This window comes from Ranitomeya imitator, chromosome 1 (assembly GCF_032444005.1).
Source record: "Ranitomeya imitator isolate aRanImi1 chromosome 1, aRanImi1.pri, whole genome shotgun sequence".
NCBI lineage: Eukaryota > Metazoa > Chordata > Amphibia > Anura > Dendrobatidae > Ranitomeya > Ranitomeya imitator.
In genome coordinates this window covers 1061404464-1061429327 of record NC_091282.1, presented here as the reverse complement: position 1 = coordinate 1061429327, position 24864 = coordinate 1061404464, and the positions used below count along the sequence as shown (strand labels likewise).

The following is a 24864-nucleotide window of genomic DNA, read 5'->3' as shown; positions in this document are numbered from 1 at the left end:
AAGGAAAATCCAGTCCTGTTGAGGCGGACTCCAGTTTTTTCTCTTTTCCACAGGTAATTAATGTTTTTATGGGGGGCACTCGCTTTTTTACACAGGGCCCTGTAGGTTTGAATTTATTTTTTCCCTTAATAATAAAGACCAATTAAAACAGCATTTTGTGTTTACTTGTGTTATCTTTGGCTATTATTTATCTTTGGTGATCTAAAACAATTAAGTGTGACAAAAATGCAAAAGAATAGGGAATCAGGATGGGGCAAACACTTTTTCACACAACTATATTTTGCAATGTACGCATACCGAATGTCAGAATACTGTCAAAACCATATTCAAATGGACATATTGTATTCTTTTTTGACATCCTAAATTCTTGATACGTCATCCAGGTCCCTAATAGTTCTACTGATATGTTCCTTTAGCAAAAAACATCCATAGGGTTTTTATGTTTGGTTCAGTGAAACCATGATGTGTCGGGTGTTACTTTGTTTCAAAAACTATTGATTAAAAAAGCACAACTGCATTTATAGTCTTACTTTTACTTTGTCCAGTATACAACAAATACTTTTTTCAATTTAATATAAATATTATAAAATGTTTTTCTCTTTGTGTTCACACATTTTTACAACATATAGCTCAACCATCATATGTTAAAGCTACTGACAGCAAGCACAGAAAACCTCTGAAGAATGTTTCACAAAGAGAAAATCCATTACTTGTAACCTGTCATTATGTTGTAGTGATGAAAAACATTAAGACTTCAGGTATTAATAGTTGAGGTAACAGCACACTTTCCTGTGAAAACCTTACATCCTACTTTGCTTTCTAGACAAGGACATATATTTAAGAAATATTATATACAGTGTGGTGAATATAATGATGTACACAACAATATTTGTCCTAAATAGCTTAATTGGTCACTTAATAAAAGACTGTGGATTGTAAGGTATATAATGAATTAATATTATTAAAACATACTGCTTCAGTCTACTTATGCTTTTTTACAATTTATTCTGCATAATGTTTTTAAGCTTGTACTGAAAGGTTGAACGTTTAGATAATCCTTCAAACTATCTATCTTTGCTTTCAGGTTTGGGTTCATCCTTCATAAAGACGAGCAAGCTATTCTAAAAATTGATTTAGAGACCATGTCTTATATCAAGACAGTAAGCTTAAAAGACTATAATTGCATCCCCCAGTCTATGGCCTATACTCACCTTGGAGGATATTACTTTATCCACTGTAAGCCAGATACAACTGGAGCAACTCTTCCACAAGTAATAGTTGACGGTGTAACTGATGCTGTCATTGGATATAACAAAGATGTGACTGGTACTCCTTATGTGTCTCCTGATGGCCACTACCTTGTGAGCATTGATGATATTAAAGGAATCATGAGAGCACAGCTAATAACAATTCAAGGAGAAATCCAGGACTTATTTGATATTCATACTAACTTGCATATATCAGATGTGGCCTTTCAATCATCTTTCATAGAAGCTCATCAATACAATGTCTATGCAAGCTCCAGTACACAAACTGATGTTCTTTTTGTCGAGCTCTCATCTGGAAAAGTGAAAATGATAAAGAGCCTTAAAGAACCAATGAAACTAGAGGAATGGCCTTGGAGCCCAAAAAATCGTATCATCGTTGAGAGCGGTCTCTTCGGACAGTACTTAATGACACCCTCCAAGGAATCATTGTTTATTCTAGATGGACGACTCAACAAATTAAACTGTGAGATTACTGAAGTTGTAAGAGGAAACATAATTGTTTGGTTTGGAGATGCATAAAATTTCAGCTTAGGCACCTTTAGGTTTTTTTTTTGTTGTTAAATTTTAGATATTTCTTTCCACCTGCTTAGCTTTTGCAAATTTAAGTATTTTGAAATAATTTTGCAGAGCCCAGGATTTTATTTTTTTTTTTTTTCATATTTTCATGGGATCAACTAAATTGTTTACTAATAAAATTGTACAATTATATAACTTTTTATAGTTTTCATAAAATGATGTTTGAAATATTAAAAACAAGAAAGCATTGTTGGTAAAGTGGGGAAAACAACAATGTATTTTTTAGTTATTGTTTGTGTAGAAATAAAATGAGAAACCACAACCCCTCTTTTTTTTTATAAGAGCCAAGTTCTGTCCCCTGTTTGTTCGTGCCTTGGGTGGAATATTTTATAATAAAAACACATAAAAAGGAAATAATAAATTATAATCATGTACGGACATATTTTGAACATAAAAGATACATGCATAATACATGTTGTGAATTGTCAATTAGATTAAAACAGTGAATGTTTCATACCTGTCATATTGTATGATCCCATCAAATTTCTTGATTGCAGTTTTAAGCACAAAGACATAATTTTTAAAGGGCTTTTCTGGGACTTTAATATTGGTAATCTATTCACAGGCTACAGTGGCATGTAAACGTTTTGCTACCTCTGTGAACATTTAAGCAAGTCGAAGATGAAATTATCTCTAAAGTCCTAAGGTTAAAGGCAAAAAAAAAAAGTTTAGGCCCAAAAAATATTAAATAATCTTTCACATTTTAAAAATTACAAGAAAGAAAATTGGCTGAAAAAATTTGGGCACCCTGCATGGTTAGTACATAGTAGCACCCTTTATTGCAAGTACCACAGCTTATAATCACTTTTTGCGGCCAGCCAAGAGTCTTTCAATTCTTGTTTAAGAAATCAAGGTACTGTAGGAGAAATATTGTCTTATCCAATATAAAAAATACATATTAGTTAGATTAAACTAACCTGATATATTTGTTGAAAAAGCGTGGAATGTGAGCATCAGCTGCAGCGGATCCACGGGTCAGTCAGTGACCATTAGAAATCAAATGATATTTGTGATGTTTCCGCACTGCCAGATGAACTGAGATGCCTCAGTTCATCTAGCAGCCCGGAAACCATCCAGAAATATCCTTTCATTTGAATTCTTGTTTAAGGGATTTTCATCCATACTTTCTTGGAAAATTCTTCCAGTTCTGTGAGATTCCTGGGTCGTCTTGCATGCACTGCTATTTTGAGGTCTAACCACAGATTTTCAATCATGTTCAGATTAAGGGACTGGGATGGCCATTGTAAAACCTTCATCTGGTGCCTTTTGAGGTAGTCTATTGTGAATTTTGACATGTGTTTGGGATAATTATTCATTTGTCAAAGCCATCCTCATTTACACTTCAAACTTCAGCTTTTTTGCAGATGGTGTTATGTTTGCATCAAGAATTCGCTGGAATTTCATTGAATCCATTCTTCCCTCTACCAATGAAATGTTCCCAGTGCCATTGGCTGCAACACAACAACATAGCAAGATTGATCCACACACATGATTAATGGTTGGAGAGATGTTCTTTTCCGGAAATTCTGTGCCCTTTTTTCTCCACATATACTTTTGGTAATTATGGCCATAGAATTCTATTTTAGTCTCATCAATTCACAGGACTTGTTTCCAAAATGCACCAAACATGTTTAGATGTTCTTTTGCATACTTATGACATGAATTTTATGGTGAAGACACAGGAGAGGTTTTCTTCTGATGATGACTCTTCCATGATGGTGTCTGTGAATAGCAGAACATCTCTAGTGTCTGCTATATCTTTTTGAAGGTGTTTTGCAGTCAATCATGGGTTCTGATTTGCCTCTCTAGCAATCCAAAGAGGAGCTCTCACTGAAATTTAGCTTGGTCTTTTAGACCACGTTTTGTCCTCCACTGTTCCTGCTGGCTGCCATTTCTTAATTACATTTTAAGGGCAGGACAACTTGAAAACGTTGCTTTGTGGGCTTGCACCAATTGCATTTTCAAAGTGCTTGGCAACTGCTAAGAAGAACCCCAGGCTTTGTTTTTTTGGCACAAGGTTAGAGGGGGCAGGGTTTCTATAAAGCAGGGAAATTTGCATCACCTGGCTTTTGCTACAGAAAAGATATATATCTTTGTACCATGTTAGCCAGTAGATAGAAAAATATTTAAAATTGAGAATCCTCAGTGCTTGGTACTTTTAATGGCTAACTGTTATGTTTGCTAATGACAGGTGTTATGAAGGCAATCCAGAAACACAGTGTGCTTAGCGATCAGAGCGCACACAGTGATCTGACAAATACCCAAAAATACAAGAACGAGCTCTGAGACGTGGAAACTCTGTAGACTGCACACCTGATCCTATCCTAAACACAACTAAAAGCGGCTGTGGATTGCACCTAACAACTACCTAGGCAACTCGGCACAGCCTAAGAAACTAGCTAGCCTGAAGATAGAAAAATAGGCCTGACTTGCCCCAGAGAAATTCCCCAAAGGAAAAGGCAGCCCCCCACATATAATGACTGTGAGTAAGATGAAAAGAAAAAACGTAGGGATGAAATAGATTCAGCAAAGTGGGGCCCGATATTCTAGGACAGAGCGAGGACAGTAAAGCGAACTTTGCAGTCTACAAAAAACCCTAAAGCAAAACCACGCAAAGGGGGCAAAAAAAACCCACCGTGCCGAACTAACGGCACGGCGGTACACCCTTTGCGTCTCAGAGCTTCCAGCAAAACAAAAGACAAGCTGGACAGAAAAAAAGCAACAAAAAAGCAAAAAGCACTTAGCTATACAGAGCAGCAGGCCACAGGAACAATCAGGAGAAGCTCAGATCCAACACTGAAACATTGACAAGGAGCAAGGATAGCAGCATCAGGCGGAGTTAAGTAATGAAGCAGTTAACGAGCTCACCAGAACACCTGAGGGAGGAAGCTCAGAAGCTGCAGTACCACTTGTGACCACAGGAGTGAATTCAGCCACAGAATTCACAACAGTACCCCCCCCCTTGAGGAGGGGTCACTGAACCCTCACCAGAGCCCCCAGGCCGACCAGGATGAGCCGCATGAAAGGCACGAACAAGATCAGAAGCATGAACATCAGAGGCAAAAACCCAGGAATTATCTTCCTGAGCATAACCCTTCCATTTAACCAGATACTGGAGTTTCCGTCTAGAAACACGAGAATCCAAAATCTTCTCCACAATATACTCCAATTCCCCCTCCACCAAAACCGGGGCAGGAGGCTCAACAGATGGAACCATAGGTGCCACGTATCTCCGCAACAACGACCTATGGAATACATTATGTATGGAAAAGGAGTCTGGGAGGGTCAAACGAAAAGACACAGGATTGAGAACCTCAGAAATCCTATACGGACCAATAAAACGAGGTTTAAATTTAGGAGAGGAAACCTTCATAGGAATATGACGAGAAGATAACCAAACCAGATCCCCAACACGAAGTCGGGGACCCACACGGCGTCTGCGATTAGCGAAAAGTTGAGCTTTCTCCTGGGACAAGATCAAATTGTCCACTACCTGAGTCCAGATCTGCTGCAACCTATCCACCACAGAATCCACACCAGGACAGTCCGAAGACTCAACCTGTCCTGAAGAGAAACGAGGATGGAACCCAGAATTGCAAAAAAATGGAGAAACCAAGGTAGCCGAGCTGGCCCGATTATTAAGGGCGAACTCAGCCAACGGCAAAAAGGACACCCAATCATCCTGGTCTGCAGAAACAAAACATCTCAGATATGTTTCCAAGGTCTGATTGGTTCGTTCGGTCTGGCCATTAGTCTGAGGATGGAAAGCCGAGGAAAAGGATAGGTCAATGCCCATCCTACCACAAAAGGCTCGCCAAAACCTTGAAACAAACTGGGAACCTCTGTCAGAAACAATATTCTCAGGAATGCCATGCAACCGAACCACATGCTGAAAGAACAAAGGTACCAAATCAGAGGAGGAAGGCAATTTAGCCAAGGGCACCAGATGGACCATTTTAGAAAAGCGATCACAGACCACCCAAATGACTGACATCTTTTGAGAAACGGGAAGGTCAGAAATGAAATCCATCGAAATATGTGTCCAAGGCCTCTTTGGGACCGGCAAGGGCAAAAGCAACCCACTGGCACGAGAACAGCAGGGCTTAGCCCTAGCACAAATCCCACAGGACTGCACAAAAGTACGTACATCCCGTGACAGAGATGGCCACCAGAAGGATCTAGCCACTAACTCTCTGGTACCAAAGATTCCAGGATGACCAGCCAACACCGAACAATGAAGTTCAGAGATAAGTTTATTAGTCCACCTATCAGGGACGAACAGTTTCTCTGCTGGACAACGATCAGGTTTATTCGCCTGAAATTTTTGCAGCACCCGCCGCAAATCAGGGGAGATGGCAGACACAATGACTCCTTCCTTGAGGATACCCGCTGGCTCAGATAAACCCGGAGAGTCGGGCACAAAACTCCTAGACAGAGCATCCGCCTTCACATTTTTAGAGCCCGGAAGGTACGAAATCACAAAGTCGAAGCGGGCAAAAAATAACGACCAACGGGCCTGTCTAGGATTCAAGCGCTTGGCAGACTCGAGATAAGTCAAGTTCTTATGATCAGTCAATACCACCACGCGATGCTTAGCTCCTTCAAGCCAATGACGCCACTCCTCGAATGCCCACTTCATGGCCAGCAACTCTCGATTGCCCACATCATAATTACGCTCAGCGGGCGAAAACTTCCTGGAAAAGAAAGCACATGGTTTCATCACTGAGCAATCAGAACCTCTCTGTGACAAAACCGCCCCTGCTCCAATCTCAGAAGCATCAACCTCGACCTGGAACGGAAGAGAAACATCTGGCTGACACAACACAGGGGCAGAACAAAAACGACGCTTCAACTCCTGAAAAGCTTCCACAGCAGCAGAAGACCAATTAACCAAATCAGCACCCTTCTTGGTCAAATCGGTCAATGGTTTGGCAATGCTAGAAAAATTACAGATGAAGCGACGATAAAAATTAGCAAAGCCCAGGAACTTTTGTAGACTTTTCAGAGATGTCGGCTGAATCCAATCCTGGATGGCTTGGACCTTAACTGGATCCATCTCGATAGTAGAAGGGGTAAAGATGAACCCCAAAAATGAAACTTTCTGCACACCGAAGAGACACTTTGATCCCTTCACAAACAAAGAGTTAGCACGCAGGACCTGAAAAACCATTCTGACCTGCTTCACATGAGACTCCCAATCATCTGAGAAGATCAAAATGTCATCCAAGTAAACAATCAGGAATTTATCCAGATACTCACGGAAGATGTCATGCATAAAAGACTGAAATACAGATGGAGCATTGGCAAGTCCGAACGGCATCACTAGATACTCAAAATGACCCTCGGGCGTATTGAATGCAGTTTTCCATTCATCTCCTTGCCTGATTCTCACCAGATTATACGCACCACGAAGATCTATCTTAGTGAACCAACTAGCCCCCTTAATCCGAGCAAACAAGTCAGATAACAATGGCAAGGGATACTGAAATTTAACAGTGATCTTATTAAGAAGGCGGTAATCAATACACGGTCTCAGCGAACCATCCTTCTTGGCTACAAAGAAGAACCCTGCTCCCAGTGGTGATGACGATGGGCGAATATGTCCCTCTCCAGGGATTCCTTCACATAACTGCGCATAGCGGCGTGTTCGGGCACGGATAAATTAAATAATCGACCTTTAGGGAATTTACTACCAGGAATCAAATTGATAGCACAATCACAATCCCTATGCGGAGGTAGAGCATCGGACTTGGGCTCTTCAAATACATCCTGATAATCAGACAAGAACTCTGGGACCTCAGAAGGGGTGGATGATGAAATCGACAAAAATGGAACATCACCATGTACCCCCTGACAACCCCAGCTGGATACCGACATGGAATTCCAATCCAATACTGGATTATGGGTTTGTAGCCATGGCAACCCCAACACGACCACATCATGCAGATTATGCAACACCAGAAAGCGAATAACTTCCTGATGTGCAGGAGCCATGCACATGGTCAGCTGGGCCCAGTATTGAGGTTTATTCTTGGCCAAAGGTGTAGCATCAATTCCTCTCAATGGAATAGGACACCGCAAAGGCTCCAAGAAAAACCCACAACGTTTAGCATAATCCAAATCCATCAGATTCAGGGCAGCGCCCGAATCCACAAACGCCATGACAGAAAACGACGACAAAGAGCATATCAAGGTAATGGACAGAAGGAATTTGGACTGTACAGTACCAATGACGGCAGACCTAGCGGACCGCTTAGTGCGCTTAGGACAATCAGAAATAGCATGAGTGGAATCACCACAGTAGAAACACAGACCATTCAGACGTCTGTATTCCTGCCGTTCAACTCTAGTCATAGTCCTATCGCACTGCATAGGCTCAGGTTTAACCTCAGGCAGTACCGCCAAATGGTGCACAGATTTACGCTCGCGCAAGCGTCGACCGATCTGAATGGCCAAAGACAAAGACTCATTCAAACCAGCAGGCATAGGAAATCCCACCATGACATCCTTAAGAGCCTCAGAGAGACCCTTTCTGAACAAAGCTGCCAGCGCAGATTCATTCCACTGAGTGAGTACTGACCATTTCCTAAATTTCTGACAATATACTTCTATATCATCCTGACCCTGGCACAAAGCCAGCAAATTTTTCTCAGCCTGATCCACTGAATTAGGCTCATCGTACAGCAATCCGAGCGCCAGGAAAAACGCATCGACACTACTCAATGCAGGGTCTCATGGCGCAAGAGAAAATGCCCAGTCTTGAGGGTCGCCGCGCAAAAAAGAAATAATAATCAAAACCTGTTGAATAGGATTACCAGAAGAATGAGGTTTCAAGGCCAGAAATAGCTTACAATTATTTTTGAAACTTAGAAACTTAGTTCTATCTCCAAAAAACAAATCAGGAATAGGAATTCTTGGTTCTAACATAGATTTCTGATCAATAGTATCTTGAATTTTTTGTACATTTATAACGAGATTATCCATTGAAGAGCACAGACCCTGAATATCCATGTCCACACCTGTGTCCAGAATCACCCAAATGTCTAGGGGAAAAAAAAAAGTGAACACAGAGCAGAAAAAAAAAAAAAAAAAATGATGTCAGAACTTTTTCTATCCCTCTATTGAGAATCATTAGTTTGGCTCCTTGTACTGTTATGTTTGCTAATGACAGGTGTTATGAAGGCAATCCAGAAACACAGTGTGCTTAGCGATCAGAGCGCACACAGTGATCTGACAAATACCCAAAAATACAAGAACGAGCTCTGAGACGTGGAAACTCTGTAGACTGCACACCTGATCCTATCCTAAACACAACTAAAAGCGGCTGTGGATTGTGCCTAACAACTACCTAGGCAACTCGGCACAGCCTAAGAAACTAGCTAGCCTGAAGATAGAAAAATAGGCCTGACTTGCCCCAGAGAAATTCCCCAAAGGAAAAGGCAGCCCCCCACATATAATGACTGTGAGTAAGATGAAAAGACAAAACGTAGGGATGAAATAGATTCAGCAAAGTGGGGCCCGATATTCTAGGACAGAGCGAGGACAGTAAAGCGAACTTTGCAGTCTACAAAAAACCCTAAAGCAAAACCACGCAAAGGGGGCAAAAAAAACCCACCGTGCCGAACTAACGGCACGGCGGTACACCCTTTGCGTCTCAGAGCTTCCAGCAAAACAAAAGACAAGCTGGACAGAAAAAAAGCAACAAAAAAGCAAAAAGCACTTAGCTATACAGAGCAGCAGGTCACAGGAACAATCAGGAGAAGCTCAGATCCAACACTGAAACATTGACAAGGAGCAAGGATAGCAGCATCAGGCGGAGTTAAGTAATGAAGCAGTTAACGAGCTCACCAGAACACCTGAGGGAGGAAGCTCAGAAGCTGCAGTACCACTTGTGACCACAGGAGTGAATTCAGCCACAGAATTCACAACAGCTAACTGAAAAATGGTAAAAAATTGCAGGATTTCGAGACTACTCAGGTCCCTTCATCAGGCATAGACTAATATAAAATCTGAAGAATCACATATTTATGCACATCACAGCACAGAAATAATGTCATAGATAAGACAGGTGACGTGAAGCAGACCTACCATTATGGGAGAGTGATAAACAGTTATGCCCATAAATATTGGAACAGTTCATAGATAAGGAGTGTGAAAGTTTTATTGTCTTCTGATTGAGGTCTGGTTCTGTGTTGTGATGCCCCCACAAGGTCTTAGGAACAAATTCCTACATTGATGTGAAAAGACATAAATCCATGCAACACATTCATTCCTGCACTGAGAGTGTCAAAGGTCGTCATCAGCTTATACTCCCAGACTCTTCTGTCTCTCTGAGATTTGAAAATACCCTTTAATACAAGTAATCTCATGTCCATGATGCTGTGATCTGGGATACAAAAATGTTTTGCTAGCGATGATAGTGAACAATCAATAAGCCTAACCTGCTAATGACAGTCTGAAAATTTGACCAAAGTTATCAAAGCAAAAAATCTCCAAGGGTGTCCATACTTTTGCATTGGCCCATTTTTTGTAACTTTTAAAATGTAAAACACGAAAAAATATATATTTTTTTTTTCGTAAAATACAAAGGATATCTGTCATCTTTAACTTTAGGTCTTTTAGAGATCCTTTAATCTTCAACTTGCTTTACTGTTTACAATAACAGTAATTTTAACAAAGGGTGCCCAAAATTTTACATGGCTCTGTAAGTAATCATGGTCAAATTGCTGGGGAAGGAAATTCCATCTCCTCCTATGGTCAGCTGATTGAAGGAACAGAAACAGCACCATAAAAGCGCCAAACATTTTGTTGTGGAGATAAATGTTATTGCAGCTCTCTCCTGTTCACTTACTTTGTGAATGTTTTAGTACCATTTACAGCCCATACACAATGTGCAGACCTGTGTAAGTTCCACTGCATTGCTGACCCTTTTATCAGATGATCAGTGGAGTTGTTGGATGATGGACCACATAATGATTAATTGTCCAAGAACACCCCTTTAATAATGTATTTTTCAACATTGTTCAACATCAGTATTGGGTGCTGATTTAATCTTTAACAATGTATTACTTTGAAAGATATTATTTTAATGTCATTTACACTATAAGATAATAGTAGGATTTTGCGGTTGCTATCAATATATTTGAATCAACTTAGGGTATGTACATGCAACATCTTTTTCAGGATAGTTTCACCTGGAACCAGCTGAAAAGTGCTCAACAAATCTCGAAAAGAATGAATATATGCACTGTGATGTCATAAAGACTTGTACTTATATTCAGTCTCTTTCAGCTTCTTTGAAAGCCATGTAGCGGCTGAAAGAAGTGATCGGTCCATTCTTCTACAGATTTGGAAGGCACTCATTACTTTATATACAGTTAACAAAGAGAAAAGAGAGTGAACTGAAAACAACAATTGATGCCCCTTACAGTTCTTCTGTAGTTCATACCTGCAAGGATTGTTTCTGAATTTCCTTTAAAAAAAAATCTTAAAAAACAATAATGCTCCCAAATATTATTTACTATTTTAAAAAAATTGTACTGCATTCTTTTACTATGAATAGGTATAATGAGTGACCAAAAATTGCATTCATTTTCTTTAAATTTTAAGGAAACTTACTTATCTCAATTTATCATAAAGCATTGCTCTATTTTATGGCTAAGTGAATGTAATCCTGCAGTAATGACATTTATTTCTTCTACTGGAAATTCATGCAAAGTTCATGCAAAACAAACAACCTTTTGTTACTACTAAAATAACCTAATTTTTTTTAGATAAATGCTAAATTCTTTATGATTCCTTTTTTTTGCTATTTCATACAAGATTGTAGACCAGTCTTTCAGCATTGCATCAATTTCTCCTTTTAACATTAGTTTCAGGCCCTGATTCATCAATAATGGCATTGTTCATGTCAATCTCAATGAGGGGACATGTTGGCGACCCATGCCACCTAATGAAGCAAGTGCATTTCATTTTTGGGGTGTGCCTCTGTCTGCCTCAATTCAAATCTTAAGCTAGGAACAAGATTTGTGGTGTAAGGTACACCATAGATTGTTGTGAGTTTAGATTAGCAGGCATCACCCTGCTCCATTCCGCCCCCATAACATCCCAGCTCTATCCATGTTAGCATAACTGGCCAAAACTGAAGTGAAAACAAAACACTAAAAGTCACAAATTTTGTGCAACCTCGTTACTTTGGTAACATTCCAAAGTGATTTACCGTCAGTTTCTGCCATAAACACTTTGATGAAGAGGGACATTAGTTTCTACAGTTTTGTTTAATATGAAGATAAAATACCTACCGTATATACTCGAGTATAAGCCGACCTGATAGATACCAATAAAAGTAAAATTAATTGAGACATCAGTAGGTTAATTGTTTTTGAATATCCATATTGAATCAGGAGCCCCATATAATGCTCCATACAGTGTGATGGGCCCCATGAGATGCTCTATATTAAAATATGCCCCATATAATCTTGCACAAAGGGTAATAAGGGCCCCATAAGATGCTCCATACAGTCACTTGCCCCATATAATGCTGCACAAGCGTTATGGCCCCATAAGATGCTCCATACAGTCACTTGCCCCATATAATGCTGCACAAGTGTTATGCCCCATAAGATGCTCCCTACAGTCACTTGCCCCATATAGTGCTGCACAAACGTTATGTCCCCATAAGATGCTCTATACAGTCACTTGCCCCATATAATGCTGCACAAGCGTTATGGCCCCATAAGATGCTCCATACAGTCACTTGCCCCATATAGAGCTGCACAAGCGTTATGACCCCATAAGATGCTCCATACAGTCACTTGCCCCATATAATGCTGCACAAGCGTTATGGCCCCATAAGATGCTCCCTACAGTCACTTGCCCCATATAGTGCTGCACAAACGTTATGGCCCCATAAGATGCTCCATACAGTCACTTGCCCCATTATAGTGCTGCACAAACGTTATGGCCCCATAAGATGCTCCATACAGTCACTTGCCCCATATAATGCTGCACAAGCGTTATGGCCCCATAAGATGCTCCCTACAGTCACTTGCCCCATATAGTGCTGCACAAACGTTATGGCCCCATAAGATGCTCTATACAGTCACTTGCCCCATTATAGTGCTGCACAAACGTTATGGCCCCATAAGATGCTCCATACAGTCACTTGCCCCATATGCTTTTGGTGTGATAAAAAAAAAAATCACATACTCACCTCTCTTCGCTCAGGACGCCGGCACTTTTAATTTTTACCTGCTCCTCGTGCGGCTCTGTCTTCGGCACTGACGTTCAGCAGAGGGCGCGCACTGACTACGTCACTGTGCCCTCTGACCTGAGCGTCACAGCCAGAGGACACTGAAGACGGAGCCACACTGGAACGAGGAGCAGGTAAATATCACGCACCGCAGCGCTCCCCTCCCCGTATACTCACCTACTGCTGGCGCGGTCCCTGCATGTCCCTGCTTCTTCCACCGCTGCATCTTCTTCCTGTATTGAGCGGCCACAGTTACCGCTCATTACAGTAATGAATATGCGGCTCCACCTCTATGGGAGGTGGAGCCGCATATTCATTACTGTAATGAGCGGTACCATGTGACCGCTCAGTACAGGAAGAATCTGCAGTGCTGGAAGAAGCAGGGACGTGCAGGGACCGCGCCAGCAGTAGGTGAGTATAATTAGAGAGCCTCCGCTCTCCCTCCCCTGCCGACCCCTGTGTATGACTTGAGTATAAGCCAAGAAGGGGACTTTCAGCCCAAAAAATGGGCTGAAAATCTCAGCTTATACTCGAGTATATACGGTACTTTGTTATTATGATTCTCTACCAATCATTTTGTATTCACAGTTTCAGTTTTTATAAAATTTATGCCAGCGCATTAATGGTTAGGTTTTAAATAAAACATGCACTATGAATAATAAAAAAGCACAATTTAACTATATATTTTCCTAAATGTAAGAATATTTTATGTTTTAGCTCATGCAAGTTGTACCAAAAACTATGTTTCAGTGGAACTTCTGAATTATGGCATTTATTCAGAACCACATGGATATTCCTTTATTTGGATTTATAAGAAAAAAAATATTTCCTATTCTTATTTAGTTAATTCAATGCATTTATAGGCAATCACTTCTGTAATGGAGAGTTTTACCGAAGTACCAAATGTTGCTTATAGTGTAGAACTGTAGAGAAGTCATGTCCCTCCATACCAGTCCCAGGTGTGTGGTTTTGCTTTGTTGCTAATGACTTATGCAAATTAGATCATGTATCAAAGAAATATAATTGAGATTTGTGTAATTTATGAGACCACCGTCTAATGCACATGTGATGGAAGAGTCACTACTCATCATCAGAAATCTGTCTACCAGTATGTCACTACTTTATAGATGCAGACATTTGAGAGGAACAATAGATTAATGTTGCCATCAATTAATATGGATGGTTTAACTAATAATGAGATCAATTACCTTATCAATTACTGTACCTATTATGCACATTATTCACTTGCTAGACTGGAAAAGAAAAAGAATCAGGCTCCACCATGAATTAAAAAAATGTAATAAGCAAACTTTTGACCTTTATAAAAGAAGCTATTTATGTTAGATAACCCTAGCTCCATAAAGTTTACGACAGTGTATAGACTGATTTAAAATTATTATAAACATACTGGAATATAAGATCTATGAACACTTTAGATACAATTTAATGGGGTCTGTTGATCATCTAATGTGTATGAGGGTCTCCCGACTCTTCCGAACATCATCTCTTGAAATCTCTTCCAACTTAATCTAATGGCTGAAATTCAGTAGCCCAGTTTTCTTGTTCTGTGGGCAAAACATTCCTGTTTACGAGCATTTGGGACACAGATGTCCGCCGTCCAATAATTTGGAGAACAGTTATTTATTCCAAGGGAAACATATTATTGGTGAAACCTGTATAGCTGCACAAGGACCTAAGGGGGCCAATTTCCACCTCTAAAGCAGATACAATTGTGCATTATGATGAGCTAATGGACTGTTAGGGGTCCTTACATCTTTCTTGCCCAGAGGCCCTCATTTATTTGATTCCGCTCCTGATCTAATATGTGTGTATAATGGTGAAACAGTAAACCAGCACCATGTTAAAAAGTTTAAGTCTCTCTTTTGTAAGAAACAGAAGGGAAGGTCAGCTCACCTGAAGAATGAAACAATTGCACTGAGACTTGTTAGTACTGCAAAATATTAGGAGAAGCAAAATCCAACAAGATGATCCTAAAAAAGAAATCACTTTTATTAGAACATGTTAAAATCCATATAGAAAAGAAAAATCATCCAACACAATAGGAAAACAGACTCTAGTTATCGGATTAACTACCAAAGCTGGTGGATGAAATGCATTTCCTTTTCCTATGATGTTGGATTATTTTTTCTACATGCATTTTAACATATTCTAATAATAGTGATTTTTTTCAAAGATCCTTTTGTTGGATTTTGCTTCTCCTCAGATCTCGCACCATTTTTAGAGATTCACATGAAATATATTCTCACGATCTCGTCCCAGCTGACACGTTTTGTCCCAGCACTTAATCACCCATGCATCCAGAGATTAAAAAAGCTGTCGGCTAACACTGCTTCCTAACTGATGGTGAAGTGCTTCCACGTAAGCACGTAACACATCAGATGGCGTGCGATCATACGTATAATGCCTGCACAGAAGGATTGCTTTTAAATTACCAAAAAACAGTGATATTTTAAGTTTTGCACGTTGTGGTAAATTTCACCATTTTGCATCTACAGACCCAAAAGCCAGATGGATTTTCTTTCTGCATAAATCACGACCATAAAATGTCCATGGTGATAGCTAGTAAGATGGACATTTGTTTTTAGACATGTGGATATACAGTTCCAGGTACTTAGACTTGTATGACCACATGGAAAGCAAATGTTTCTCTTTTCGCATTGCAGTGAAAGTAAAAATCAAAGGATTTAATGGTATGACTTAATAAGCCACAAGGTATAACTATAAACCAAACACATTTGCTGGGCAGGTCTTGCCTTGAACCTTGGATTCATGAAGATTTAGATTTATGAAATTTTGTTTGTGAAATAGGACACAATTGTTTTTCTTTTATTTCATTTTTTTGCTTATATGTTGGGAGGTTTTAAACTTTATTCTGTACTGTGTATTGTGTTTATCAGTTAAGCACAAATACATTTTTGTTTGGAATTTGGAATAGAAAAGAATGAGTTTATATGAAGATAATTGATACAGTTGGCTAAAAATCTGAAAATTGTAGCTCTTAAAGTACATTAAGTAATTTGAAATGTGATGATTACTAAAAAATTCTGTAAGATTGAAATTGAAATTAGTGCAAACTATTTCAATAATACCTTATATATTTAGTATAAATCATGTTTATGGTTTGAAATTGACTTATTCAATGTACTCTATTATCAAATATTTCAAACGTTCATCGTTATGTATTTCCTTTCTCATGATAACTTTTTTCCAAAGTTTTTTTTCATTTACAGAAATATCCTGTAATTTGTTTCTGGACAATAATCAATAAAAAAAACACAGTTGTTAGGCATCTGAATGAGCCACAATAAATTAGATATAGGTTTAAAAGGCTAAGGAGTGTGCAGTATGTGATACATCACAATCAAAACGTTAGACGGGAATTTTTGTAGACAAAAATAGAAAATTATCCCTTTTCTCTGTCGGAATCAAACCCAGAAATACATCTGTAATTGTATAATTAAGCAACTCACATAATTGACAGATCATATAAGAGAGAGACAGCCATTTTTGGGGGCATCACACTCATTTAAGCTTCTGAACAAACGGCATCTTAATAGTAGAGCTCTCTCCAGCTGTGAACATACCATTGGTGTACTCTGTGCGCATAGTACCCCAGAGGTAGGGTGGTCCAAATCAACCTCCAAAGCAGGTGGAATTGTGCATTATGATGAGCTATTGGTTTGCAAATGGTTCATATATTGTTTTTGCACAGATGCCATCTTCTGTTTGTGTATCTACACGTTCCCTTATATAGATAGCGGTTGTCTTGATGAATCTATGGAGATGCTTAAATAAAACTGATATTTTCAAAAATGCAAACTCAGATTAGACAGTTTTAAATGGTCTCTTTCATCACAGTGGCTAATTCTGTTTAGAGAATTTGTTGCATCTTTAGTCTAATCTAAGGTTACGCCACTTTTTTGGTTTCATTTATTGGCTCACAGCATTGCATAATATTTCACAGCTTTTCCCCGCAAAGCTGTGCTCCATGTTAAGCAAGATAATGAAAAAATATAGAAAATTGTGCCAGAATTCTGATGCATTTAACATAGTAAATCTTCCTAATGAATTTAGGTTTTAATTACTGCTGCACTTAATGGAGAGGCTTTAGGCCCCACTTGACATGAACCTTAACTCCGTCCTTACTCACAACTGTCCAGTCAACCCTTGATACAAAATCAATAATTATGTAAGGATTGGAAAGCATAATATTGAACTTAATTAGTTAAAATAGTGTAATCTGAATGTGGAAAAATAATAAAGATTAAGGTGAAAAGTATAGGTGATGGTACAGTAGAATATTATAACCAGCTTGCATACCATTAGGGACACAAGATATAAAACATGGTGGTTTTATTATTTAACAATTCACTAATAATATTTGATTCATATGATATTACCATATTATGACTAATAGACACTAGGATGTAAAATAGTGCACAGAATGATGGAAGTAGGTCTAAGATGTGTGTACTTAAATCTCTTACCAACCTTAGGGAAATTTGTTGCTAAAATATATGTTAGCATTAATGAATACAGAATTACATTTATGTTTGTTTCTAAATGTATTTCCTTTTTCTGAGATTACCATTGTGAAATAAAGGCTTGTAATCCTTGTATAATCTATGTTAACTAGTCAGTCTCTTTTACATCTTTGTTATGTTACTAAGACCATATTGATGTTCTGTATGTAACAAATGCTTGAAAGAGAATAAACCCTAATACTGCAAATATTGTACAAGTTCCTGTATAAATGAAATATGTAATATGATACTTGCGAAGATAAAAGATACATAAAAAAGCAACATTTTTAGATTGATGAGAAAACATATATATAATGTATTTTTTTAGCTAAATCTTATAATGCAGACTCTCTAATAAGAACAAGCGATATAGAACAAAGATATGGCTTCATTTCACATCCAGCAGGGGTCAAACATCAGCTAATTAAAGTAGCTTTTTTTAACTTTAACCGACCAGTTGTGCAGATAACAGCATTATCGCATAGGGAACGTGCCTTGGACTGTGGAGCCCCTATTGGAAAAGCAAGTAGGAAACTGTGCAGTGCCAATTCTCCCCTCCCACTACTCCCCCTATGTGATGCACTAATTGGGACGCCCAGCTGACCAATGGGAAGAAAGAGGAAGAAGAGTCCGGCCACACCATCAGGGGTTAAATTCAGGTGCCTGGGGTCAGTACCTTCCTCTTTCTCCCCGGCTGACCTCCTGGAAGCTGTTGTCCCTGGAAGCTGTCCCGGATCCCCCTGCAGCCATGTAAGACCCCATGATTGAAGCCCTGCGGCACAGAGCAGCACAGGAAGGTGAGCAATGGTTACGATCCCTGATTTCTGACCTTGGTGTTCACCTTTCTGTGCCCTCTCACATCTCCTTAGCCTCCCCTCAGGCCCCCTCATCATCACCCAGGGCTCCGTCCTCTCCTAACCTCTTCCCGGCCTGTTTTTCCCAAAACTCCCACTACCCCCTCTCTGGGGCTGCCAGTCCCCTCTCCTTTTTCTGTGGACTCACCTCCATTCTTTACTGCACCGGTGGGAGATCAGCCCTCCCCTGTTCGGCACACAGCCCCGTCCTCAGCCACTGGTGCTCCTACAACCGACGGTGCAGCACTGCCGCCACCACACTGCCGAGCATCTGCATGTCAGTGGGGAGCCAGTGCTTACAAGTTGCCGCGCCCGTGCTGCTGCTTTGTGCACCGCTCCGGGGGGCACGGTGGGCATTGCAGGGCTGTTGCCGGGCGCCGCTACTTGCAGCAAGGGGCCTGGTCACTGGGCACACTCACGTCGGGCTAATTCCTCTGCTGATGCGTGGGTCTCAGCCACTTCGACTCCTCTGCCCCATCTCCTGCCCAGACATCAGCGTGGCCTGCCGTAGCCACGCCCACTCCTGCCCTGCATGCCGGCTCTGCCACACAGAGCACAGGGCAAGCCAGGGAAGCCCTGCCCACTGCCACAGGTTTCCGCACACTGCACTAGGCGCACAAACAAGTGCCTCCAGTCCGGGCCCCCCTTGGCAGCATGGGGCAACATCACCAGGCCCAATACCTCCTTCCTTCCCTCCGGTCGGCTCGGCCCGGGCAGGCTCCACCCACTGCCGGGCCAGACCTCCAGGCTTGAGCATCCACCCAGGGTGCTGCGTGAGCCCGTGAGCCTCCCTCCACCCCCTCACCCATCCTTTCGCTGCGCAGCCCATGCTCCCTAGTTCCCACAGCTAGCTCCCTTTTGTCACAGCCCCCTCTAACCCACCCAACACCCCTGCAGCGCAGGCCTCCAACCAGTCAAAACCTGACCTGTATCATCCCCCATGCAGACTTAGCTGCAGTGGCTGCACTGCCATCAACGCAGTCGCAGAGCGCACTTACTGGTTCAACTCGACCGACCAGTGCGCTCTGCAACCATTACAGTATGAAACAAACACGCGCATGGTCGCACGCAACATGAACACCCCAATAATAAACGGTGCACCGCCAACATCCACAGACACTCAGAACCAAATTGATGTCCATTTTAATTATTATTATTATTATTTATTGTTATAGCGCCATTTATTCCATGGCGCTTTACATGTAGGGGGGTATAAATAATAAAAACAAGTACAATAATCTTAAACAATACAAGTCATAACTGGTACAGGAGAAGAGAGGACCCTGCCCGCGAAAGCTCACAATCTACAATGGATGGGTGAGAATACAGTAGGCGAGGGTAGAACTGGTCATGCAGCAGTTTGGTCGATCGGTGGTTACTGCAGGTTATAGGCTTGCCCGCAGAGGTAGGTCTTCAGGTTCATTTTGAAGGTTTCGATGGTAGGTGAGAGTCTGATGTGTTGGGGTAGAGGGTTCCAGAGTAGGGGTGATACACGAGAGAAATCTTGTATATGATTGTGGGAAGAGGAGATAAGAGGGGAGTAGAGAAGGAAGTCTTGTGAAGATCGGAGGTTGTGTGTAGGTAAGTACAGGGAGACGAGGTCACAGATGTATGGAGGAGACAGGTTGTGGATAGCTTTGAACGTCATGGTTAGGGTTTTGTACTGGTCTCTGGGCAATGGGGAGCCAGTGAAGGGATTGACAGAGGGGAGAAGCTGGGGAATAGTGGGGGGACAGGTGGATTAGTTGGGCAGCAGAGTTTAGAATAGATTGGAGGGGTGCGAGAGTGTTAGAGGGGAGGCCACAGAGCAGGAGGTTGCAGTAGTCAAGGCGAGAGATGATGAGGGCATGGACTAGGGTTTATGCAGATTCTTGGTTGAGGAATGAACGGATTCGTGAATTATTTTTTTTTAAACCAATTAGCTTTTTATTGAAATATAACACATCAAATAACTTCAGCAAGGGAACGGGAGGAAGAGGGAAGGGAAGAAAAGGGAGGCAAGGGGAGCAAAGGGAAAAAACAAAGTACATGGTATTCAGAGACCACAGCACAATCAGTACAGAAATACAAAGTCACAGTGCATTCTAAATCACATATTCAAAAGAAACATGACTTTTAGACAAGGGTAAGAGCAGATGGTGAAATATAAGCTGAAGACACCCAAGGATCCCACCAGGAGAGGACTTTATTCTTCTTTGGTAAACCCTGAGCCATAGTAACTTCATAACTGAAGTGCAGATTAATCTTGGAAAGCAACTCGGCCCTAGAAAGAAGATCAGAAGATTTCCAGTAGTTCGCAATACACTGCCTGGCAGCCACCAGAATGTTGGAGATTATGGGACGGAGAGGGGAGGGGAGGTCTATGAGGGAAATACCCAGAACAGCTAGATGACCATTCAATACAAAGGGAAGATGAGTTACCTCAATGATCAAGGATTCTACCTGGTGCCAAAAAACCTGAACCTGTGGGCAAGACCACCATACATAGAGGAAGGATATAATGGAACTAGAGAGAGTACAAAGGAGGGCAACAAAATTAATAAAGGGGATGGGAGAACTACAATACCCAGATAGATTAGCGAAATTAGGATTATTTAGTCTAGAAAAAAGACGACTGAGGGGCGATCTAATAACCATGTATAAGTATATAAGGGGACAATACAAATTTCTCGCTGAGGATCTGTTTATACCAAGGAAGGTGACGGGCACAAGGGGGCATTCTTTGCGTCTGGAGGAGAGAAGGTTTTTCCACCAACATAGAAAGGGATTCTTTACTGTTAGGGCAGTGAGAATCTGGAATTGCTTGCCTGAGGAGGTGGTGATGGCGAACTCAGTCGAGGGGTTCAAGAGAGGCCTGGATGTCTTCCTGGAGCAGAACAATATTGTATCATACAATTAGGTTCTCTAGAAGGACGTAGATCTGGGGATTTATTATGATGGAATATAGGCTGAACTGGATGGACAAATGTCTTTTTTCGGCCTTACTAACTATGTTACTATGTTACATGGGAGCCGGAACCCATAGCCCCACACCCCTGAGCAGAGAGGGGAGGAAGATGGAGTGAATTTCGCCAGATGGACAGGAGTAAGATATCAATGCAGCTGGATCTTTTTCACCTGTTCCAAGTGGCCAAGGCACGAGGAGAATTTAGATGGGTGCACCATGGCAAAGTGCCAGTCCTCCAGGGAAGCCTCGAAGTCCAGAGAGGACTCCCAGGAAGTCATAAAAGGGAACTTATCAGGAATACCATGGGATATAAGAGCTTTGTAGAGGATAGAGATACCATTGGGCAATATGGTGGATGGTCTAAAGAACCGATGAGCCGGGTCCTCTGTCAGAGGTGGGGGCGCACCAAACAGCCGACGCAACCTAAGGAAACTGCGAAGCCGCAGATATTGAAAAAAATAATTAGAAAGAAAATCTACCTGCAAGGTCCTCAAACGACAATAGGCCGCTGGAGCCAAACAGGTCAGCCACCCGGTGCAGCCCACGCCCCCTCCAGGAGGAAAGAGAAATGTGCCCAATAGCATACTCCATATAGAGTGCATAGAGACATAGTCATACATAAACACAAAATGAGAGGTGCAAAGCGATGCCCAAAGTTTAGTAGCAGTCTTGATAGTGCGGAGATAGGGGCCCCCAGGAGAGACACGAAGCAACTGAAGCTCTAGGAGTAATTTAAGAGAGTTTTGGGGGGCAAAATGAGACTCAATAAGAAACCATGGTAAGAGTGAATTCCCCTCCCACCATATTTTAAGAGGCTCCAGAACCACCGCCCTGTAATTAAACTGCACCAAAGGGGCGCCCAACCCACCCATAGAGTACGGGAGGGACATAACTCTACGCTTGACCCTGTGAGGCTTTTTGTTCCGGATAAAATGATCTATAAGCGATTGAAAAGCTAAGATAAATTTTGAGGGGATGGAAAGGGGGAGGCACCGAAATAGATACATAATTTTAGGGAGGAATAGCATTTTAGAAGTTTGTATACGAGCCATCCACGAGAGCGACAAGCTCGATAACTGATCCATGCCCTTTCTGACCATCGAGAGAGTTTCCTCACAATTTGAACGGACAATGTCGTCCAGCCTAGTTATCCGAATACCTAGGTACGTAAAGCCTAGAGAGGCCCAAATAAACGCATATTGAGATTGGATTTGAATTTGAAGGGGGACCGGAAGGAAGAGGGGAAAAATATTGGATTTAGTCAAATTTAGTTTGTAATACGAGACCGCAGAAAACTCAGTTAAGATTGAGGTGATCGCATTCAACGAGGCTAAAGGTGAGGTGCATGTCAAGACCACATCGTCGGCATAGAGACCAATTTTGTGTTCAGTTCCCCCAACCCGAACCCCCTTTATGTCTGCACTTTGCATAACCATGGCAGCCAAAGGCTCCATGACCAGAGCAAAGACAAGGGGGGAGAGGGGGCAGCCCTGGCGAGTGCCGTTCAAAATGGGGAACGTCCGAGACTTAAAACCAGCCAAGCGAACCGACGCACAGGGATTGGAATATAAAGCCATGATAGCTTTGGAAATTTGCCCAGTAAGCCCGAACTTTTCCAGCGTAAGCTCGAAATATCCCCAGTGCACCCTGTCAAACACTTTTTCGGCGTCAAGTGACAGGAATACACTGGGGAGACACCCCCTCTCCACCACATCCAAAAGGTCGATCAGGCGTCTAGTGCCATCTCTGGTCTGTCTGCCCGGAACAAACCCGACTTGGTCGGGGTGTATAAGGCTGGGAAGGACCTATAATAATCTATTGGCCCAAATTTTGCATAGATTTTAACGTCGCAATTCAAGAGGGCTATAGGGCGAAAATTTCCCGGGAGGTTGTAGGTTTCCCCTGTTTAGGGAGCGTCGCAATGGAAGCCTCCAACCCCTCAGCTCTGATGCTACCTACCGACAACCAGTTGTTAAAAAGGCGTAAAAGATAAGGGGAGAGGACAGAGAAAAACTGTGTATAGTAAAGAAAAGGAAAACCATCTGGTCCAGGAGAAGAACCCTTATTAGCATCCCTAATAATTTGAGAAAGTTCAGACTCAACAATGGGAGAATTCAGATAGGAAAGCTGCTCCGCGCTGACCGAGGGGAGATTAGCTTTTTCCAAGAATGCCAAAATTAGCTCCTGCGAGGGCTAAGGAACCCCTGGATTAGAACCAAGATCATAGAGAGAGGAATAGTAGGAGGCAAACTCCTCAGCTATATGAATAGGATTATAAACCCGGGAACCGTCAGACCCAAGCAGGAATGTAATCTTGGATTGTGCCTCTCTCCTCCTGACACGTCTAGCCAGAACAGCACCCGCCCGGTCTCCCATTGCATAAAATTTGGCTCTGGTTTTCCTCAGGGCATTCTCAGCTTTATATAGAAGCAGGTGGCGAACATGCATGCGGGCCCTAGAAAGATCAGAAAAGAGCGCTGGGGTAGGGGACAATTTGTGGGCAGATTCGATGCAAGCTATTTCGTCTAGGGCAGATTGGAGGGCTGAATTATATTTCCTCTTAGCCATTGCAGCCATCTTGATAAGACAACCCCTGATCACCGCCTTGTGAGCGAACCAGAGGGTATCATCTCGTACATCTGGAGTATCATTGGAGGAGAAGAATTCCTGCAAGGCTTTTTCTATAAACTGAGAGTTTGATTGACCTGCCAGGAGATGAGCGTTGAGATGCCAATGTGCGGGATGCCTGATAGCAAGAGGGTCTCTCAAAGTGAGGGACACTGGGGCATGGTCCGACCAAGTAATACTACCTATATCTGCTGAAATGCAGTGAGGAAGAGCCACATCATTCACCAGCACATAGTCAATCCTGCTATAGGAACCGTGTCTGGGTGACATAAACGTGTAATCCCTCTCGCCGCAATGCAGATATCTCCAGATATCATGTAAATTAAAAGAATTAATTAGCGGCCCCACTTCACATCTAGACAAGGAGGAGACAGAACAATCCAGCCCTATAGACATTGGGGCATTAAAATCCCCAGCAATCAGTTTATGACCATGTTGAATGTCGTGTAAAATTTGAAAAAAGCCCTCCAAGAACTTAAGCTGACCTGCATTGGGAGCATAGACCGATGCAATGGTGTAGGGGGCATTATTAATAAGACAGAGAACTACAATGAACCTACCCATCGGATCCGCTATGGAACGGATCAATTGAAAAGAATTGGCTTTACTAAAGAAAATGGCTACCCCCCCCCCCCCTTTTTTTGACGGGCCATTGGCAAAAAATTGGTGCGGATATAAACCTGAGTACATTCTGACATTATCACATTCCAATAAATGCGTTTCTTGAAGACACAAAATGTCCTGACGGGATTTACCCAGCTGACGCCAGACAATAGACCTCTTCCCCAGGGAATTG

At 41.7% G+C, this 24864-nt stretch overlaps 1 protein-coding gene across 4 annotated transcripts in view; it reads left to right on the top strand.

The window, feature by feature from the left end:
- Positions 1 to 2106, top strand: part of FSTL5 (follistatin like 5) — a 1350822-nt gene extending 1348716 nt beyond the window's left edge. For all 4 annotated transcript variants that reach the window (XM_069744171.1, XM_069744169.1, XM_069744172.1 and 1 more), the window contains one exon: positions 1085 to 2106. In XM_069744171.1, coding sequence (XP_069600272.1) covers positions 1085 to 1787 — 703 coding nt within the window. In that variant the 3' untranslated portion in view covers positions 1788 to 2106. The remainder of the gene's footprint in view (positions 1 to 1084) is intronic.
- The last annotated feature ends 22758 nt before the right edge of the window (positions 2107 to 24864 follow it).